Below are 22,178 nucleotides of genomic sequence, written 5' to 3'. Positions count from 1 at the left end.
TGTCAGACAGTCGGTCATTAGAGAATTTGGTCAGGGTAGTCTCAGGGAAATGTTATGGTCGGAAACCACATTGTAGTTTGTCAAACAGCGAGTTGAAGGAAAGGTAGGAAGATAGTTCCAGATGGACATGTTGTTCCAGAAGTTTTGGCACAAAACTTCTAGTACTTTAGGAGTAGCTGCTATGATTTTTAAATAATCAATCCATCTGGACAGTCCTGGTTTTGGATGTCCTCATTACCTGGTCTACAGGTGTACTGGGCTAATTTAAGGAGACCAGTGAGAACACTCAGTGCTCTCTGTACCTGGGGAAACAACTGTGAGTCTACTGAAGTGTTGTTTGGGAGGCTGTGCTTTTGGCACACTCTCTAGTAGTCAGAAACCTTATGTATAGTTAGTGGCCAGACGGCCTAGGATTTTTTTTTGTTAGTCCTTTGTTTTACTGATGTATTTTATTAATAAAGTAAATAAATTAAAATAAAACTGGTTGCGGCCAGTTGAACCAGACGGGCTGTGTCGTTGTGTTGTCTCAAAAAAGTGCCTACCCCACTACCAAATCCCTTACAATATATATTGGAACTGTATTATCCTAGACAAGAGTAGGATTTAACTTTCTGCTGCTCTGGGAATTTTGAACAATGGGCTAAAATAAATAAGTTCACTTCATTTCAGATTTTAGGCTTATTTGCAGATGAAATGTGAGATTTCTGGACACAAAGGCCCACATTTATTAAAACTAGTGCAGTCTGTACTATGTGCAGTTTGCTTGAGGAGTGTGCAAAGTCACTAGATTCGACAAAACTGGTGCCCGGTCTACATTAATCTGGCTCTTCCTGCATTGCTTGGGAAGTGTGAACCATTTTATTGCAGTATTGCAGTATTGTTCATGCTGCAGTATTGTGGTGCAAGTCAGTCATAAATGTTGCGCAAACTGTGACTAAGCACTAACATGCCCCTTTAGGTGCACATTTTTTCTGGCACAAAACTGGCTCAGAAACTCGATATATACATGTGCCAGCAGTTTGCACGTTATTTGCAAAGTCAAACTGATGCAAACACTCATAAACCAATAAATGTGAGCCAAAATGTTAAGGCACATGCTGTGGAATGGCTGTGGAACACTAGAATCCACAGCAAATTGGATGGGATTAGGGTTGGATAATAAATCATACAGAGTTGTATGGGCGCTGAGGGGAAGTTGTACTATGTGTTTGGGCGCTGAGGGAGCATGGGAGGCATTATACTGTATTGGAGGCTCTAAAGGGTCATTGTACTTAGTGAGGGGCACTGAGAGAGTTTTATACTTTGTGGGTGGTTTTGAGTTGGCATTATACAGTGTGTGTGCGCACTGAGTGGGCATTATATTGTGTGGGGATCACTGAGGGGCATGATACTGTGTCCAGGCACTGAGCATAATACTATGTGGGGTAATAGATAGACATTATTCTTTGTCGGGGACACTGAAGAGGCATTTGACTGTGTTCAGGCACAGAGAATTATGATGTTTCTAGGAACTGAGTGGAACTGAGTTCACCACTGTCTCTCTTCACGTCATCGCCATGTTTGCAGTGTTATTTCTAGCCTCTGAATGAGAGTTATTCATTCCCATGACGAAGGGTCCATTAGATATGTTCCTGGAAACACGTTGGGAATACGTTCATCTAGATTCGTAGGCTATACCAGGGCTTCCTCTGAGTTAGGACCATCCTAGTAAGGGCGGGAGTTAATAGCGGGGGCTGAGGGTGAATTAATGATAGGGTATACCAGGAGCAGTGCTGGCATCTGAATCCTGACCTTTATAACTGTATGGACAACCCCCTCCTCCTCTTTTTATCATTGAATGGGAAAGATCTAACCATTTACTTATCTAAAATTGTTGTTTTTTTTAATTATACTAGCTGGTTTGGTTACCATCCAGGGAGATAATGTGCCCTACTGATTCATGCATTGTTTACAGAGGAGGGTTGATGCACAATCAGTATTTTTTTAATAAAGAATGTATATTAAAAGTTAGATGCCTTTCACCCTATTGTATAGTTGTACACTAGAAAAGTGGTGTAGAAGGACTGAAATGTCTCCCCCAGAGAGAATTTATAACCATTCAGTTGCCTCAACTTATAGATGGACATATAAGATGGTCACGCAGGCCTAATTGTTCAACATTGGTACAAATTATGATCATTGACCATATTTTCATTGTCGGTGATGGTTTCACTGCTTTTTATTTAGCTGTATTGTTGGTATTTGTGATCACATAGAGATTACAATATGTGTGGTCTGAACAAAGAATGTTATTATACCATTTGTACTATGGAGTGACTTGTGATATCTAAATATGCAGTGATGTTACCTACAGAATTTAAGGGAAAGAGAATGCAAACCTCTTATCTATATGCAGAGCAGTAATTGACTAATGGTCCTCCTCTTGCTGGCAGTAAATTTTCTGTTAAGGATCATTAGAGTTTCTCTAACAATATAGTTAAACTTACTGTTACTGAGAGCTATGTAACATGAGCACAGTATGTGCAGCGGGCTTATCTTGCTGCAGATTAACAACACCATAATTGGCTGTATTCTCAGAGATATTGGATAGAAGGGGATTGGGGGGCAGTATAAAACTCACACATCTTTCCTTCATTGCTTATTGCTGTAAATGGAAACCAAATGGCTGGGAATGATGTGAGCTGTGTACACGCATGTCTGATCTAAATTTGTAACCATTGTTTTTACAGTTCTGTTTATAGATACAGTAGAAATGAACAGCAGGCTAATTTGTGAGTCTCAGTTTCTAAAAGAAATGGTTGCGTTTCATGGTGGAGAACCTCCTATACAAGTGCAAACAGCACATTGTACAAGTATTCATGTCACTATCATATAACATATCACTGTGATTTATGTCAGATTCCTTTAGCTTTCAGGCTCATCATGAAACTAGGAACATGGGTCATTTATACTTGATCTACCATCAAAATCAAGCAGGATAAACCATGGACATTTGCTCATAGATCCAGGCACTGTGATAACCTTATATCTGTTATTCATGGCCTCCTTTCTTCTCAGTTTAACTTTTAAAGGCATGCTAATGAGCCTAAAGGGTTTTGGGGGTGTTACCAGAACCCCTTCATGTGGTAGCTTCACAAGCTGTTACGCTGTTCTTGGTGCCCTTCTATCTTAAAAGTTGAATTTTAAAAGTTGATTTTAGAAGGAAGGAGGCCATGGATAACAAATATGAGAAGATTACCATAGTCACTGTGCTGTGATCTATGAGTAAGTTTCCCTGGTTAATCATGTTTGATTTTGATGGTAGATTTTCTTTAATGTCCATTGACATGTTTTTCTGCATCTTTTTGGGGAAAGATGCTATTTGCACTCAAGATATGGGCCTTTTCAGGCACATAAAAGTCTCATATTTCACCGCAGCCATGTATATCATACACTGGAAGCAAAAAACACCGGCCAAGTGCAAAACAGCCAAAAACCAAAAATAGTGATGAATTTCCCCCTTGGTCTCAGTTTAAGCCAAATGGAATAATAAGCGTGAAACCTGACAGATGACACAATTTTCTAGAAATTCTTTTTATATAATTTACAGTATATTTTATATATGTATAATTTAGATAAAGTTAACATTTCTGTAATTTCATCAGGTAATGTATACTGAAATTAGCACAGGAGCACTTATTCTACCCTTTCAGGCCATTTCAGATGGTGATCTGCCATTATTAACAAGTGATACTTAGACTGCAGAGGATAGATACAGTGGAGAATTTGTTCTGCAATCTCAAGAGAAGTCTGAAATAATAAAATATGTCAGGCCTCCTAGCTATTCTCAGCTGTAGTTTTAGAATGTTGTTCTTCCATTCCCTACTTTTTTCTGAGATTTTATGGAGTAAAATGTGTATATTTTTACAACATCAGTTATTCCCTTGTCAAAATATTTCAGATTTTCTGTAGTAGAGGCCGTATGAGAAGGGCATACAGTGAGATGTTGTGATTGCAATTGGAAACCACAGCTTTACAATTGCATACGTGCCCTATAGAGAAGGACATGAGCTACACCGTTCCACAGATGTTAACAGTGACTTGTCTTACACACACAATTAAAGCAGTCATCTTGTGGAAATGTATTTGTATTCATCTTTTTACCTGACAAGTAACAAGTAACATCACAACAGCATAAAATTAGAAAACTAACAGTTAGCTACATGAGATATTATATATTTCATCCACAGTTCAGTCCAATGTCACTGTAATATCTTTTTAAGATTCTATGTCTATGACATATTTAGCAATTTATCTCCCTAGCACTTACCACTCGTTGTAATACTTTATATCATTACTAAATATTTTCTTGAAGTTAGACCATTCACTTTAAGATAAAGTTTTTTTCCTTTCCTACATAGTTTGTAGTGTAAAGGGAACCTGTCAGAAGAAATTGACACAATAAACACTACCAGTTTGTTTTGAAGGACCACACCTTACAAATCCTATTTCTTTCATGACCCAGTGTGGTGGCCTCATCCAGAAAATCAACTTGAAGTCAAGCTTTCCCCATCTCAGAATTTCCTCTTTGCTAGGATTGATTTAATTCAGCAATTTTCAGGAGAACCAGTAAGTGATGGATGCAGAACCATCAATTACAGCTCAGGTATTCTTAGGCTTGAGTTCCATATTCTCCGGCTCCTTGACTTTGTACAACCAACTTATGTTTCACTTCAAAAGTTGATTTTCCTGATAATACAACCATACAAGGCCATAAAAAAACATGAACTGGAAGGTGTTAATGATACTGGTAGTGGTTTATCAGGTCTATTTTTGTTGACAGGTTTAATTTACGGTAATGATCAAAAAGATCTTGTGCATCTCGGGTGAAAATGAATCATACATTTTTACAGAAGTAAAAGGAATTTATTGTATATAATTTCTTCGTATTATGACTGAAATAAAATGTTGTGTATAATGATATAAAAAATCGATCACATTTTATCAAAAATATGGAGAACGTGCTGTTATACTGATAAAAGACTATGACAGTACTACTATATAAGCAGATGACAAGTCATTATAAATAATCCATGTATCACAAAAAAGGGAAAACAACACTGGTCATGCATGATTGTTTTTCATAACGCTAGTAGTCATTAGCACTTTAATTTGCTTCTGGTAAATAAAAATATACTTAATATCTTTTAGGATTGTGAGAAGTCAAAGTGGCCATGTTTAGAGATGGAATGTAACTTCACTTCATTAGCAAAAGATGAAACACAAAATATTGATGTTTTTACATTACTTAATACAGAAATATTGAAAAAGGTAAGACCATAGTTATGTAGTATGTACATGTCCTTACATCTTTTATACATTTTGTGGCATGATAATTCATGTCTGATACATTTTTATTATAAAATATACAATCTTTCCATTGATTACAAAATCTCCAGTTTTATAGACTGTTTTATCTAGTATTTTTAGTTCTTGGAGCTGAAATACTGTATATTTACCAATTAAAAGAACTAAGTTTATCTCTGGGTTCATAATGCTTTTTACCAAATTGTCATTTCCCACGTTCAAAACATACAGAATGATGCCCATATTGTGTCACATGTCTTTTTTTCTTTCCAGAATTGTAGCATTTTATGTTCTGACACTAACGTTTAGAAAAGATTCCTTACTGGAAAACAGGGGGAGGAGGCCACAGAGGAGTGAATAGTCTAAGATACATATTAAGATGCAGAGAGAGAAACAGAATGTTCTGCAGGATGAAATTGACGGGACCATTGGGAAAAAGAGTTCCTCTCCTACACCTATTCTTTTCAGGAGACTTCTGCACTTACAGAGCTGCTCAGAAATAAAGCTCTTCTGCTAGCTACACAGAGAGCAGCATCACATGGCCTCCCCCTCCGGCCAGAATGAGAGGGGAACCTCTTCCATCTGTGTTAACCGCCCTGTATCTTTTATATAAACAATCTATGGACTCACAGATATGATCAGCAGATTGAAGAAATAAGAATCACAGGCTGCTATTAACAGCCAAACTGAGAGGATAGCAAATAAACTGCTCGAAGTAACAGGCAAAGTTTCTCTACATGACAAGAGCTATTTATGTGTAACAAAAATTGTATTCACAAAACGATGCTTTAAAAGGAAGCTGTCAGGTGTTTTTTCCACTCTAAACTGGCTCCAGCATATGCAACATCAAGGAATTCTCCTTACTATGATGTCTCTTGCTAAGCTTACTGTGGACAAAAAGATGAGATATATGCTATTAAAAACTTAGATATTATGCATATAAGTCACAGGTCCAGAAAGCATCTACAGCTAGTCGTTCAGTCATCACAGTGTACTAAATAATTGTAATTAATACAGTACCCAGCAAATCTGAGCAGTAATCAGGATGAAAAAGGTCCAGGTTTAGACAAAAGCCATCGGAAGAAGGGTCTTATCATTCCAGTTTGTGCAGTCCTTGAGGATATTATGAGCGCTGATCCAAATATCCCTATTTTTTCAGCATAATTGTTAATACTGTCATAGAAAGGCCAATTTCATAAGTGACATCTTAACATACAAGTAAATAGGACAAACATTCTAATTTCTATGAAAATATATTTTTATTGATTACATCTTAACACAGCTGAACGCATCTCTGCAGTAGCTCAGTTATTACCACCTCCCCTGCTGTCTTGAAATAAACTTTTACAGTAAAGACTATCTAACAGACAGGTTTTAAGAGATGTTTGGAAAGGACATACCTTCCAGATGAATAAAAATTGCATTTTTAATTCCTTTCATAATAAACATGTTGCCAAATCTTAATTTTTCTTTCTTATGTTGGCATATACAGTCATAGGAAAATTTAGCATGAATAATAAAGAGAACACAAAAAATGTAGTGTAATTTGCAAGCAGCATAGTATAGAGCTGTGCAGATGCATATGTGGCTATATGTTCTGTATATGAGATTCTGTACAACATTTATTCATGACCATATCTGCACTAAGTTAAAAAGTCATGATGTGGTCCTTTCAGTGATTGACAGCTTAGGTTAAGTTCCCACTTATGTTTGACAGGTTCCAATGAACCTTCTGTTAGCAGCAATGTCTTTCTTCTGTTATACATAACAGATGCGTAATGGGAAGTAACAGAAGATCCATTGAAGTCTATGGGGAGAGAAAGGTAAATGGAAGATCTTCCATTCCCTTCTGTTCTTTGTTTTTGTTATGGTCTCCTAAAACGCGGTGTGAACTGGGCCTTTCCCTCTGATTGTGCACACAGAAGTATGTCAATCAGAGCAGAAATATAGTAATCAACTCAGCTTCTACTGCTCTAGAGCATATAGCCTGCAGATCAAACTACATTTTCATTGTAATTGGTACCTCGACTGATGAAATGCCATCATGCACAGGTATCAGCGCTATTCTCTATGAGGCTATTTTAATAATATACTGTACTTCTCCTAATGTTATCCATGGTTCAAAGTATCGGTCATGCCATGTAAGCTGATCTTAAATGCAAAGTTATGCTATATGCTTCTGAAATAGGTCTGTTTGCAAAGGTTTCCATAAAAGGCAACACCTTATTATGTTCTAATGCTGCCTTTATACTATTACATGAACTTGTTAATATAATATTTTCTGCTCCACAGGATAGTTCTTCAGTGATTCAGTTTGTTACCCGGGCTCATTTATCTGTAGATTTAAAATTATGGGCAGTAGAAGTACCACATGGGAAATCACAGGATGCAACAGTAAGTCCAGATGATTTCTTTTAACAAACACAATGTTCTCAAATTCATCAGATATTCAGTATATTTGTATTTGAAGAAAAACTTAAACTTTTCTCATAATGTACTATTACTGTTTAATGACTCTACTATAGTTCATACCCTCTTTGTAGATGATATGATAACATTGTATGATATCTCAGTGGTTTCCAATCCTAAAACGTTATATTTATATATTTGTATTTATTACGTTAACACTATATTGAGGGCTTGGATAAAATGGATTGTACTAGATGGAGTAGGCCAGAGGATTAGGAGATCCTTCAGCTACAAACTGATTAAAGTGACTGAGTAAAGTCATTTGTTCCAACAAAGCTACAATTGATACGGTATTCCTTAAAAACAAATTTTGAAAATGAAAGTGTCTGTTCAAAAATGCCAATATTGAAGGCAAAATTGGATATTGTGAGTACCTTGCATTGAAATCAATGGCTAAGTTAGGCATCCGTAAAAAACACAGAACCACGGATGTAAAAAAAACACTGTCAATGTGATGGAGCCCTTAATCTGTAGAATAGCTTGCCTCAAGAACAGGTCACAACAGGGACAGCAGAGATATCCAAAAACCTAGACACACTCTTACAGCACAATAACGTTAAAGGGAACCTGTCACCACTAGACCCATTTTTAGCACTCCCCCAGTCCCCACAGAGCATAGTACATGCACTGCCAAAGTGTTTTTGTATAAAAAAAATTGGTTTCACAGAAAAGAAGATATGTGACCTTTTCAAATATATGAATAACTCCCCTCACTCGGGATTGCCTGTAGAGAAGCAGGGGGCGTCGCTAAGCCAAGTGATGGGTGTTTTCATATATTTGAAAAGGTCACATGGAGTAGCTGTTCCCCAAGGGTGGGGGGAAACTGCTCCTTTCCAGACCCTCCCATTTGGCAACTGCCTAGTCACACAGCAGATGCTAATGAAAGGTACAATATAACATATCTTTTTTTCTGTAAAACCAATTTTTAATACAAAAACACTTTGGCAGCATATGTACTATGCTCTGTGGGGAATGGGGGAGTGCTAAAAATGGGTCTCCTGGTGACAGGTTTCCTTTAATGGTTATGTTATTATGTTATTATCCAGATTTGTATTCCTTTACCCTCAGTCTGGTCCCTGGCATTCCTTGGTTGAACTAGATAAGCAAATGTTTTTATCAACCGTACTAACTACTACTGAAGCCTGAGAGTGACCTGACACTGTATCTTATTGCCACCCAATTTTATTGATCAGTGTGGACTTGAGTCTGATGGCAATTGGCTGGTGGTTATTCTTCCTTACGTTATTACCCCCGTGCAGGTAGGGTTTAAAAAAGGCAGCTTTGGGCAGGTGAATATATGTACCGTCTTAGATTACCTCAAAAGACATGGAGTACCACTGTCCTGGACAATCCTGACTTTAGATGCCGAAAAGGCTTTTGATAACGCGTCATTGTCACTGTTGGGTAAAATGGGTTTCAGGTTCCCTTTTGGTAATTTCTGCAAGCTTTGTGCAGAGATCTATCTGGATGTTGCATATTTTATGCACAGATGATGAATATAATGACAGAGGTTTGTGAACCTCCTGAACCTTTTTGAACTATTTTGCATAGTTGGGCTGTAACCGGAAAATGTAACAAAAATAAGTTTAAAACAAAAGTTTGTCGGAGATGCTAAGAGTTCAGTCCCAAGCACTTAATTTTAATGCAGGTTTATTGACTGCAACCACAAACTGAAATGTAACTCTGTATAGCCTTTTCATTTTGCAAGAGATCTAGCAGTAAAGCTGGAGTAATGGCTTCTTTCTATTTACCACCCCCATAACATCAAGAAACTGAAATATGTTATTGTAAGAAAAGGTCAATAATATTAATCGTTTTCCCCTGACACCACTGTTTGGCATAGTCATTCTAAACTTTTGGCTTAGGTACACTGAACCAACACACAAAACAGCTACTTTACTTTAAATTGTTTTCTTTTTACTCACAAATCAAATATGTTTCACATTTTTGTAGTCCAATGCCCCAAGATGATTTTGGTTTTGTTGTGTTAAAAAGCTATTTCTGAGGATATAGTTGGCAGTGATTCTGAACTCCAGAGCTGGAGCAAATGGAAGTGGCGCTCAAACGAAATCAACTCCACGATACAGACGCGGACCTTTGTCAGGCATAAAATACGTCTATATCATGAACAATTTATATACATACAAAGCATTTCTGAGGATATCTCAAGGATTTGTAAAGCGCTACGGAATTTGATGGCGCTATATAAATAAAGATTATTATTATTATTATATTAAGGAGATATATATATATATATATATATATATATATATATATATATATATATATATATATATAGTTGCTGATATTATTGACTGGTCCGAAAGAAAATGTTTTCAGCATCATTTACATAAAAAAAATATATTTTATAAAGAAACCTGTGGTGCTATGTAGAGGTTCATTTAAGTGGTAGATTTCCTTTAAAGGGGTTTTCTCACCAAGCAAGTTAGGTCCTGTTGGCCCCCTGTTCTCGTGATCTGTGGGGTCTCATCACTGACCCACCATCCCATCAATCAGCAGGTTAAGTCATATCCTTGCTTGTTAGGAAAACCCATTTAAGTAAAGTAATCTAAATGGAAGTGGCCAGTGAGGAATGGGGCTGACATGTATGACGTCCTGTGGGAGGAAGCATCGAGGGAGGGGTGGGGGGGGATATGGGGGACATGGGAGTTTTTTTCAATTTGAAATCAATGCATGATAAAGCAAATCCCGAGGGTGAGGGGGAAACTGCTCTTCATTAGCCACTCCCATGGGATTAGGGACACAGCTCTGCATACAGAAAGGTAAACTTTCACCCAACTTATCTTTTTCTGGAAAAAGCTAGTTTTTCTATAAAAACTCTTTGCCAGAAAAAGGGCCCCTGATGACAGGTTTCTTTTAAGAGTACAGTTTTTACCAGAATAGATTTCAGGTGTTCTATCACATTTGCAGAGCCCCTGCGATAACAGAACAATGGAAACCCCCTAAGAGTTTGAATTTATCAATGGTTAAAGGGAACATTTTAAACCCACAGGTACTTTCCACGAAGTAATGTACAATGGTTAAATACCCAGTGAAGTGGAGGGGGGAAAGTTAAAGTATTTTTTCATTTTGTTATCCTTTGTTAACATAAAGCAAATCTAATGTTAATAATATAATTATAGAAACAAGCAAATCATGAAGATTGGCAAGTAAAAATGATCCCTTAACTGGACAGTGTCCAGTGCTTAGGGCAGCTGGAGCCTAATATTTGGCTTGGAAATGCAACAAGGTTCAGGAGTAAAAGAGTACTCTGTGCAATTTGTGCTAACTTTGTTGACTTTCACAGCATTGATTACAACTGTGCAAGCTCTTAACTCCTGGTGTTTTTTTCCTTGTAAATGATAAGCTTGGGTTGTACTCTGATGTAGTCTTCTCATGTTTTTATATTGTTCTCCCTGCCATAGCCAGTTTTTCCTTAAAGGAAATGACAATGTTTGAGGTTTTTTAGATTTTTACCTTTTTTATTTTTATGTAAAAATGTCCTTAAAGGGGTATTCTCGTCTGGGCATTCACATTCAGTTTGATAAATCTGCCATATATAAACATTTCTTCAATTAGATGTTATTAAAAAAAATGTTCCTGTGTGAAGATAATTTCTCATAAATGTAGTGATTTTGTCCCTTAGAAACGAGATAGCTTCCTCGGATACGGCCACCTCTGCCTGAGAGATTGCACAAATAAACAAAAAGGTTTTGTATATCAAATGTCCGGGAGTAACTGCATGTCCCACAGCCGTCCTGTGGTAATGATTGCTGAATCCAGGAGGTCAGGCAGGACTCTATAGCGTAAGTCTGGCCACTGCTGCCAGAGTGTGACGTGGTCGTATCCGAGGAAGCCATCTGGTTTCTAAGGGACCAAATCACTACATTTATGAGAAATTATCTTCACACAGGAACATTTTTTTTAATAACATCCAATTGAAGAAATGTTTATATATGGCAGATTAGTGAAACTGAATGTGAGTGCCCAGACGAGAATACCCCTTTAAATCAGTATGATTTGTAAGGAAGAGAAAGAGGTGCAGGCCCTGAGCTCACCTACGACCCCTTACTCTTCGCTAGCCACAGAGGACAACTCGTCGACAGTCCCTACTCTGAGTAAGTGCTCAGAACAGATGACAAATGAACACAGCGTGACAAACAGACAGACGAGAGTCGTCAGGAAATCCAAGTCAAACCAAGATGTTGTTGAGTTACAGAATCGTTAGGCAAAAGAGTAGTTGAAAATGTAGCAAGGGTCAAAGTCCGCCGAAAAAGCAGAAAAGACAGGTTATAACCATGAGGATCAAAAGATTTGTCAAACAAGTGACTAGGTTAAGGGAGGAGCCAGTATATAAGGAGTTACTGGACGATACAGATAACTCAGACATCCATCACTCAGCCCACAGCCGAAACACTCGGGATTACACCATCCAGCTTTCCATAAAACACACACCCAACTCAGCCAAGGGAACTGACTCTGCAAAGGCAGCTGTCAATCAAAGTTCCAACAGATCAAACCTCGATGTGTTTCAGAAGCTCTGAAGTCTGCAACCAGAACCCATTCAGAGAGTTCTGACACTAATTATGCAGAATAAAAACTAATTTGGCCTGATTTACTTAATGGAGTATATTGAAAAGTTTACTGATTTTAAAGGGGTTGTCCACTTTAAGCACATTCCAGCAAATAATTTATATTGTTTGTGTAGTGAAAAGCTATACTAATTTCCAACATACTTTCTGTATAAATTCTTTATGGTTTTCAAAATCTGTGCTTGCTGTCATACATCAGGAAGTTTAATTTCTTACTTCCTGTGATGTCACACAGGTGTACGGCTCGTCATAACACACAGTGTAACACAAACAATATCAATTATTTGCTGGTATGTGCTTAAAGTGAACAACCCCTTTAACTACTCTTAATGTTGAAAACAAGTAATGGAATGGCACTCACCGCGATGACTCCTTCCAATGCAAATTTATTTGTGCATACTCACAAAAATAGGATGTGCAATTGACAATTCATGGGGAGGGGAGGACGCAGGGACTCACAAAACGACAAATAGGACAGCTGTTTCACGCACACGGCGCTTCATCTGGCTTGCCGGTAAGTTGCTTGGAACTGCAGGAAGATTCTTTGAGTTCTGTCTGATGTGCTGGGGTGATGGCCCGAGTGCCCACAGAAAGGGCTCTGAGTGCCAGCTCTGGCACCAGTGCCATAGGTTCGCCACCACTGCCTTATGACATCCAAGCAGTAGTAGTAGCACAGGTATGAAAATCACATATGGCAAATGGATGTATACACTCACAAAATACATTACCATTCCATGTAGGATTTATAGGAATGTCAATAAAACTATACAGTATTTTACTAAGCTCAGATTATATGGATGGAAATGTTTTAACACATTGAATAGTGAAAGTCAGTAGCCTGCAGGAGCTATAAAATACATTATAGATCCTGCCATAGTGTGGATGGGATAATATTCAGAAATGTTAAATGTGAATGCTGTTCCAGATATTGTCTTAGAGCAGCGTAACTCTAATTGTTTAATCTTATGCTCTTTAATCTGTATTTTGCTATAATAATAATCTTACATTGAAAACTTGATTTTGGTGGTGAAATGCATTTTTACCACACTTCTTGTAAATAAACCCCTTTCCTCTTTCTCTACAGGTGGTCTTTGAGGCGTTACACAATCAAGAACCACGTGGCTACGTTGTTGGTTGGATCATTGCCATCAGCTTGCTAGTTGGAATCCTTATATTTCTTTTGCTAGCTGTACTGCTGTGGAAGGTAAGCTACAAATTCTGAGGAAGTGCAAGTATAACTGTGATCATGTGCACCCATACTAGACAGATTATTTTAAAGGATAAAGTAACATTTAAGATTGATTCCTATTAAGTGCTTTTCTCCTTTGAGATAGACAACTGGATAAGAACACAAATGATCTGTCAACAGCTTTGACTATACAAAGCTGCAGATAATGTTTGGTAGCCCTGGCAATCTGTATAACCATACTCCTGTGTTGATAGAACAAGCTGGACTGGGAAAATGCTTTTATATGCCAGCATTGTATCTGGACCTGGATCACTGTGCTCCACTGATGTGTAATAATAATAATAATAATAATCTTCATTCATATAGCGCCATCAAATTCTGTAGCGCTTTACAAATCATAGGGGACATATACAACTATATTACATTACAAAGAACAAACAGTCATATAGAACAATAGTGTGACATAATTTCACTGAACACAACACTCGCTTTGTAACTGCTGAGTACTAAACTAGTAGGTTAGGCTTAGATTTAACCAATTTGTATGCTCATAAATAACACTCAACATACTCAGCATGCAGTGGTGTAACTAGAATTCCTAATTGGGCCCCCCTCCACCCTAACAGTGACTACTGCTACTACTACATAAAAGTTCGAATCATACCCCTATCCCTAGAACTGATATAAAAATACATTTAAAAAATCATAAACGTGTCAGGTATCGCTACATATTATTTGCCATTTTGCAACATATAAAAAAAGTTATTAAAAAGCTTATACAGTCCCTAGAATGGTAGCAAAAAAACCATCAGCTTGCCCGCAAAAAAATAACACCTCAGACAAAAAAAAAATTTTTGTACAGAAGGTTCTAATTTTTTGAAGTGTATTGAAACAAAATAAAATCTTTACAAATATACAAAGAATAATGGAGGTGTATCACGCAAAGTAGACGCCATAAAACCAAGTCCGCAAAAAAATGTTGCAAATGTGTTTTTTTCACCAATGTTACCACATTATGATACATACTCTAAACAAGGTTATCCGAAGAGCCCAGAGCACTATTGAGGAGACGCTGTATCCGCTACAGGAAGTCTGGCAAACCAGATGCCTTAGGAAATTCAACACCATTGCAATAAACGGCACCCACCCACTACACGACACACTACTACAGCAACGGAGCAACATAAGTCAGCGCTACCGCCAGGTGTGTTGCTGTATCCCGAGGTTCCACAACTCCTTCATCCCGAAGGCAATAGAACTAGTAGCGTAACTAGGAGAGACAGGGCCCCCTAGCAGGCTACTGCATGGGCCCCCCTTCCCACTTATAAAATATACATATTAGTATACTCACACATGCAAGTTACAATCACATTTAAATACACTCATGTGCACACACCACATATACACACACCTACAGTGCTATATGCAACATACTCACATACAGTGTATACAGACACCATATACACATCACAGATACTGCATATATACATCACAGCAGGGGCGTCGTTAGGTCAAAAGATCCAGGGCACGAGCCCCGGATCTTTTGACTGGTGCCCCGAATGTTGTCACCTGGCTCCCTCTACCTTCAGCTCTATTTGCATCCTCTGGATGCTTATAGAGAAGATTACTGTAGTGGAGCAGGGTGCCGTCAGCATCCTGCTCCACTACAGAGCACATACAGCAGTCGGAGCCGGAGACGCGATGTAGTGACGTCACAGCATCCCGTCCTGCAGGTGGAGGGGAAGAGAAAATCATGAGTGAAGAGAGGTAAGTTTAACTCTTCTTTTTTAATAATACAGTGTGCATATGGAGTTTTGGGGTCATTACTTTATGTAGAGGCTATTCCTGAGTGTTGTTGGACTATCCCTGAGTAGTGGGAGGCTATAATATTACTAATAATATTACTGAGTGTGTTTGTGGCTATTAGTGTGAGGGGGATATGTGGGGTCTTTTAGTGAGTGTAAGGGGACTATTACTGAGTGTGGGAGTTATAAGTAAGTGTGGGGGACTATTAGGGAGTGTGGGGGCTATTTTCTGTGTGTATAGAAGCAATTAGCAAGTGGAGAGCTATAACTGAATGTGGGGATCTTTTAGTGTGACGGGGCTATGAGGGTTTTTTTAGTTAGTGTAAGGGGACTATCACTAAATGTGGGGCCTATATGTGAGTGTAGGGGGGCTATCAGAAAGTGGAGAGCTGTGTTACTGAATGTGGAGGCTATTAGTGTGTGTGGGGCTATTAGTGTATATGGAGGCTATTTTTGAGGGTAGCGGGTTATTAGCAAGTGGAGGGCTACTACTAAGTGTGGGGAGTATTACTAAATATGGGGGCTTTTAGTAGTGGGGTTATAAGTGGCTGTTTGGCTATTAGTGGGGGGGGGGGTTAATAGTGAGGGGTCTGTTACTGGATGTGGGGGCTATTTGTTAGCATAGAAGGGCTATTGCTAAGTGTTGGGGGCTACTAGTGAGTTTGTGAGGTTATTACAAAGTGTATAGGGGGTTATGAGTGAGTATGTGGGGGACTTACTGTGTGGGGTTCTATTACTGTAGGTGGCATTGTTACATGTCAGGCCACATTTAGGGATCATTATTAGGTGGGTGGCACAATGTGGGGGCTTTAGTAAGTGTAAGGGCCACAAGATAGGGGTGTGGTGGCATACAGAGTGAGGCCATAATTGTGGCTTAATTGTAAAATGTGCGGCTTAGAAAGGTGGATTTTATAATGTGTTACACTGGGGGGCTTTACTAGTATTTTTAGGACTTTGTATGTAGCTGTATTACATTATTTGGTTGAAGAGTTTTAGGGGTAGAAGAATGATGACACTGTTAGGGGACAAAGATTTAGGGACGATAGAAAAGTGTAGAACATAAGATGTGGTAATCTCCATTGGCACAGCGCATGGCTGCATAAAGAGAAATGATGATGGGCGGCTTGATGGAGAACATGAAGAACAACTACTGCTCTGGATATAATAGGTAGCATTTCTACTGTGTTTTCTGTAGCTGTACAGTTGTTTTTAAGTGCAGTTTTTTCAGGTGGAAGCATTTTGGGGGGGGGGGGGGGCTACGAAAGGGAACGCAACTGAGAATTTGGTACGTTTGCATTGGGGCCCGTGCCCCAGATCTTTTGTGACCCTAGCAACGCCACTGCATCACAGTATATGTTATATACATATTATGCTGGACATGTGCAGTACAATATAGATATAATGGTGCACATCCTCCATACTTTATTGTGTCAGGTCGGATGACGGGGCTCCTTAACACTCTGGGCCCCATAGCGGCTGCTATGGCTGCTACCGCTGTAGTTACGCCCCTAAATAGAACTATTTAACCATATGGTGGCGGAGCAAAGGACTAATCAAAATACACAGCAAGTGTCAGTATGCACAGCAAAAAAAGCAATAGTGCACGGAGACTAGTATAACCAGCAACTGGGTAACCTGAGGATTAAGTATTTATGGAGTTCTTGGATGCTGCCATCCACAGAACACACACCAAGCTAAGCCTAAGGAACTAAACTCTTCTTGAGACTAACCTTGCAGAGAAGTTCTGGGTGTGGATATCAAGTTCTAATAGTTTACATATAAGAAAGTGCATATCATGGTGTTTCATAATGCCTATTTGTACATTTTTAGTAGATTCTTTTATACCAATAAAAACATGTGTACACAAAAAGTTTAGTTATTTTCTGTGGTTTAGCAAAATGTGAAATGAGATTAGATTTAGTCTTTGGGCTCTTATTCGAACATGTATAAGACTATGCAATTGCTATGTGCAGTGGGATATCAAGCTCACCACAAATTCTTTTCTGCTTATAATTGTGGTAGGAAGTTGCGTAAATACTTTTGGAAAAGAAAAAAAAGAACCTACAAAAAGAGATTAGGTGCTAAAAGCTAACAACCAATTGTATAGAAAGGAGTTTTTAGCAGGGAAATTGGAAACTTTTAAATTATCCTTTGGGGAACCAATATCTTAGAACATAGAAGGTTAAAAAATACAATGTGCTTTTTTATCAGGGATCTTATCCCATCTAATGTGAAACCCCCTGAAAGAGTTGCCCCTGCTATGTCTTCTGGCATTCCCCTTGAATTATTTTGGCTGATGTGTCTATTAGAAAAGGTCATTCTAAGATGCATTCCATAACTTTGCCTTTGTGAATATCCTCTTGCTCATTTTTATTGTGACATTCATTTCCTTATTTTGGTACCTGGAAATAATTATTGACCAATTTTGCATCACACCAAAGCCATATTGCATTAATTAGGGAGGCAAGTCTTCTTAGGAATGTTCTGTCTTAGGTGAAGGAAACAATACAGAATAGTTAATTTTGTTTCTTTATCTAGAAACGTTGGATAGCTATAACCGTTAAGCTGCTTACTCTCCATATGTTTTTTACTGTATATTTATATGGGAATAGTAGGGTTGTATTACAGTAGATTCTTGTAGATTCTTTTTAACATCAGAAAAATAGAAGAAAAGAAAAGTCCAACATCAACACTTTGGTAATTTGTAACTTTTTCGTTCTCTGCAAATATTTTTTATTTTCATCGTAAACTTAAGATTGTCCATAATTTAAAAAAGGGTGTTTCTTTTTTCCAGAAGGAGAAATCACTTTGTCCTTTGGCTATGTCTGGTAATGCTGTGGATACTTGTTTACTAAATTTGTGACAGATAATGACTGCCTGTGGTGCCATAATACTTTATACATAACACAGTTTACGTCTACTCTACAGACTTGCTTGTAAAAGCAGCCACTAATGGTCTTTTCTATTGCATTGTAAGTTGAAAATTTAACCAGCATATTGTACAATACCATAGTTATTGCCAAATTGCAGTAACTTTTATAGTCAGGAAGATGCAGTCAAACATAAGGGGCATTTTACTGTTATAACACATGTAACATGCAGTGGTTGGCTGTCTAGTAGACCCCCTATATATTATGGTAAAGTTATACATGGTGTATACTGCTCTTAGCCTGCGTCAGAACATGCTGCTACTTTAATAACTCCTGAAAAGGGTGGCCCTATTTTATTATGAGATAAGTACTCTATAGTACCCTGATGAGGCTTCTGTTCTTGGTATAGTATCCATGTTTCATACTACATGTTGGCATCTTACATGTAGTGAATACATTTCTTTTGGTAAAAAAAGGGAATACAGGAAATACAACTAAATGGCATGCATAATACGGGGTACAGTTGGTAATAAAATGTATTATTACTGTATATACTCGAGTATAAGCCAAGTTTTTCTGCACTAAAAATGTGCTGAAAAACCCTATCTTGGCTTACACTTGAGTCAATGAAAAAAACCTCTGTACTCACCTTTCCAACGCCCCTGCTGGTCCTCTTCTGTCTTCTGTCTTCAGCTGCAGTTCCGTCTTCGGCTCCCGTGCAGTCCCGTTGCACAAACCTTGCCGTCATCTGCTTGCCAACATCATACTTTGTGCGTCGTCATCGGCACACACTATAATGTCAGCAAGTGGCTGATGTCATGGTGTGTGCAAGGGGACTGCGTTGGGAGCTGAAGACGGAACCGGAGCTGATGACAGAAGAAGACCTGCGAGGGGTATTGGTAAGGTGAGTACAGAGTTTTTATGGGTTTTTTTAGGCTGGGTAGGGGGCTACTGGCTATATACAGGGGGCGCAGGCACTGCCTATATAAGGGGTGGGGAGACACTGGCTATATACGGTAGGCAGGCACTGGCTATTTATGGGTGGGGCTGTCTATATCACTTAGGGGAGGGACTGGCTATGTACTGGGGGTCAGGCACTGGCTATATACTGTGGGGCAGGCACTGGCTATATACTGTGGGGCAGGCACTGGCTATATACTGGGGGGCTGTTGGCTATATGCTGGGGGGAGGCTGTGACCAATGCATTTCTCAACCCTGGGCTTATACTCGAAGTCAATAGGTTTTTAGTTTTTTTGGGTTAAAGTTAGGGGCCTCAGCTTATACTTGGGTTGACTTATACTCAAGTATATACGGTTTAAGAAAAATATCTGGACATGACCGGTCAAATGTATGCCAAACACACATACTGTTATACGTACATGTTGTATTGTGTAAGCAGCATTTGTTATAATATGCTTTAACATTTTGGTCATTGGTTTATTTTATGTGCAATTGGTTTTCGCAGCCAGTAAAAGGTGTAAAATTCTTAAACACTGTATTTTTTTCACTTGTACATGGGCTTAATTTCTAGGCTGGCAATGGTATTGTGTAAGGTTCTGCTTTATGGCTTTATAACAGTATTTTCTATCAGAAAATAACTGATCACATCTGCAAATATATAAATATGCATTATAAACCAACCCCCTTTATTGATCTTATTCGTTTATCTCTACTTTGTTGAAAAAATAAATGGTAAAACTTTAGATAATGCTGATATGCAGTGATGAAGCATAATTATACCTTATCACCTTACTCTATCTCAGTGGAAGCCTTATATCTAATTATTGAGCAATTTAATTAAATAATTTGATATTATGGAAGCTTTGCTTCTATGGGAAAAACATAGTAATACAGTTCCATTTAGAAGCGCCATATGGCTATACTTATGCCAATGGCAGGGGTTCGCTGTATCTCCATAGAGACTCCAAGCACATGACATGAGTCCCCAATGTCATGAAACCTGCCCCCAAAAAGCAATAATGGGACAGAAAAATAAGCTATAACATTGTGCATTATAAAAAAAACCTCATATTTAATATGAGTCTTGAATATTAAGCTATAATAATTGATACTTAGTTGTCAAAGAAGCACAACTTGACAAGCGATCAGTGGTCCAGTGTGTGTAGATGTGAAACATTCAACAAATATCATCTCTCCTGCCTATGTCTTTGTTTATAGTACACTTGTCTCTTCTGGGAGGAGATTCACTCTAGTGACTGCTTACTGATTACCCTACATTCGCAGTTGAACTTCTAGGTAGTGTGACACATTGCTGAGTCTTTGTTGGGGGGGGGGGGGGCGTTATCGAGACAAATTAAACATATGGCTTAAAAAAAATTTTTTAAATTGTAATGAAATGGTACATTCTCTGATTGTACTGCTGTTAACATTGGGGTGCCACAAAGGTTAGTTTGTTTTAATATTTTTTTATTAATGACCATGACATGAGGTTTAGACAGTATCATTTTAATATTTGAAGATGATACTAAGTTCTGTAACACAGAGGTGGATATTGTAATATTACAGAGGGATTTGTGAAAGCTGTGTGAGTAGAGGAATGTTTACCTCTACCTCCCCCCCCCCCCCCCAATCAGGTCCTCTTCTATACATCAATTCTCCGGCATGGGCTCCGTGTCCCTGCATGATCCGCCGTAGTCATCGTGATATTCGAAAGTGTGCGCCAGCACCGGCACACACTATGATGTCAGCAAGCGGCTGACATCATGATGCCTGCGACGGACCACGCATGAACGCGGAGCATTGATGTATATAAGAGGACCTGCCGGGGGGGGGGGGGGGGACGTCAGAAGGTGAGAACACTTTTAGTTTTTTCCCTACAGGCACTATATTGGGTGCTGTGGCTGCAGGCTATAAACTGGGGCAGGGGCTAGTGGCTATATACTACAGGATGCTGGCAGGCTATATACTACAGGGGGCTGGCAGGCAAATATACTACAGGGGGCTGGCAGGCTATATCCTACAGGGGGCTGGCAGGCTATATACTACAGCGGGCTGGCAGGCTATATACTAGAGGGGCTGGCAGGCTATATACTACAGGGAGCTGGCTATATAATGGGGGGGATGTTACCAATGCATTTCCCACCCTTTACTTATACTTGAGTCAATCGGTTTTCCCCTTTTTTGTGTTAAAATGAGGGGTCTCGGCTTATACTCGGGTTGGCTTATACTCGAGTGTATACGCCATATATACTATATATGGGCAATGACCTTTGAGACACCTGAAAATGAAAGGACCACCGTGCAAATGTAGCTTGTTTAATCACCCTGTTAACCAGGATTGATGGGGGCTATTTAACCCCTTAATGCTCTGTGCCGTAGCTCTATGGCGCAGAGGTACAGGGAATGTATGAAGAGGGCTCACGGGCTGAGTCCTCTTCATACAAGGGTGGGGGTTGTTGCATATTGCAGCAAACCCCCACCCCTAATAACCGCGGTTGGTGCTTGCACCGATCGCGGCTATTAACCCTTTCATTGCCGCCGGCAAAGTCGCCGCCGGCATTTAAAAGACGGTGGCGCGTGGGCGCCGCCATCTTTATTACAATCGTCACGCCCCCGAACGTCATCGGGGGGCGGCGATCGGTTGCCATGGTAGCCTCGGGCCTTCGTTTAACCCGAGGCTACATGGCTTCTGCAGATTCATTACAATGAGCCAGTGGCTCATTGTAATGAACGAGCTGCAAAAATGTTATAAATTGCAATACAGAAGTATTGCAGTATATGGTAGGAGCGATCTGACCATCTAGGGTTAATGTACCCTATATGGTCTAAGAATTAGTGAAAAAAAAAAAGAAAAAAAAAAGAAAAAAATTAATAAAATAAAAAAATAAAAAATTCAAATCACCCCCCTTTCCCTAGAACTGATATAAAACATAATAAACAGTAAAAT

At 38.9% G+C, this 22,178-nt stretch overlaps 1 protein-coding gene across 2 annotated transcripts in view; it reads left to right on the top strand.

Annotated features, from left to right (window-relative positions):
* ITGA9 (integrin subunit alpha 9) overlaps positions 1-22,178 on the top strand; it is a 262,270-nt gene that overhangs the window by 230,054 nt on the left and 10,038 nt on the right. For both annotated transcript variants that reach the window (XM_072153171.1, XM_072153172.1), the window contains 3 exons: positions 5,191-5,310; positions 7,639-7,740; positions 13,492-13,611. In XM_072153171.1, coding sequence (XP_072009272.1) covers positions 5,191-5,310; positions 7,639-7,740; positions 13,492-13,611 — 342 coding nt within the window. The remainder of the gene's footprint in view (positions 1-5,190; positions 5,311-7,638; positions 7,741-13,491; positions 13,612-22,178) is intronic.

Source organism: Engystomops pustulosus, chromosome 5 (assembly GCF_040894005.1).
Source record: "Engystomops pustulosus chromosome 5, aEngPut4.maternal, whole genome shotgun sequence".
Taxonomy (NCBI): domain Eukaryota; kingdom Metazoa; phylum Chordata; class Amphibia; order Anura; family Leptodactylidae; genus Engystomops; species Engystomops pustulosus.
This window is presented reverse-complemented; position numbering and strand designations above follow the sequence as displayed.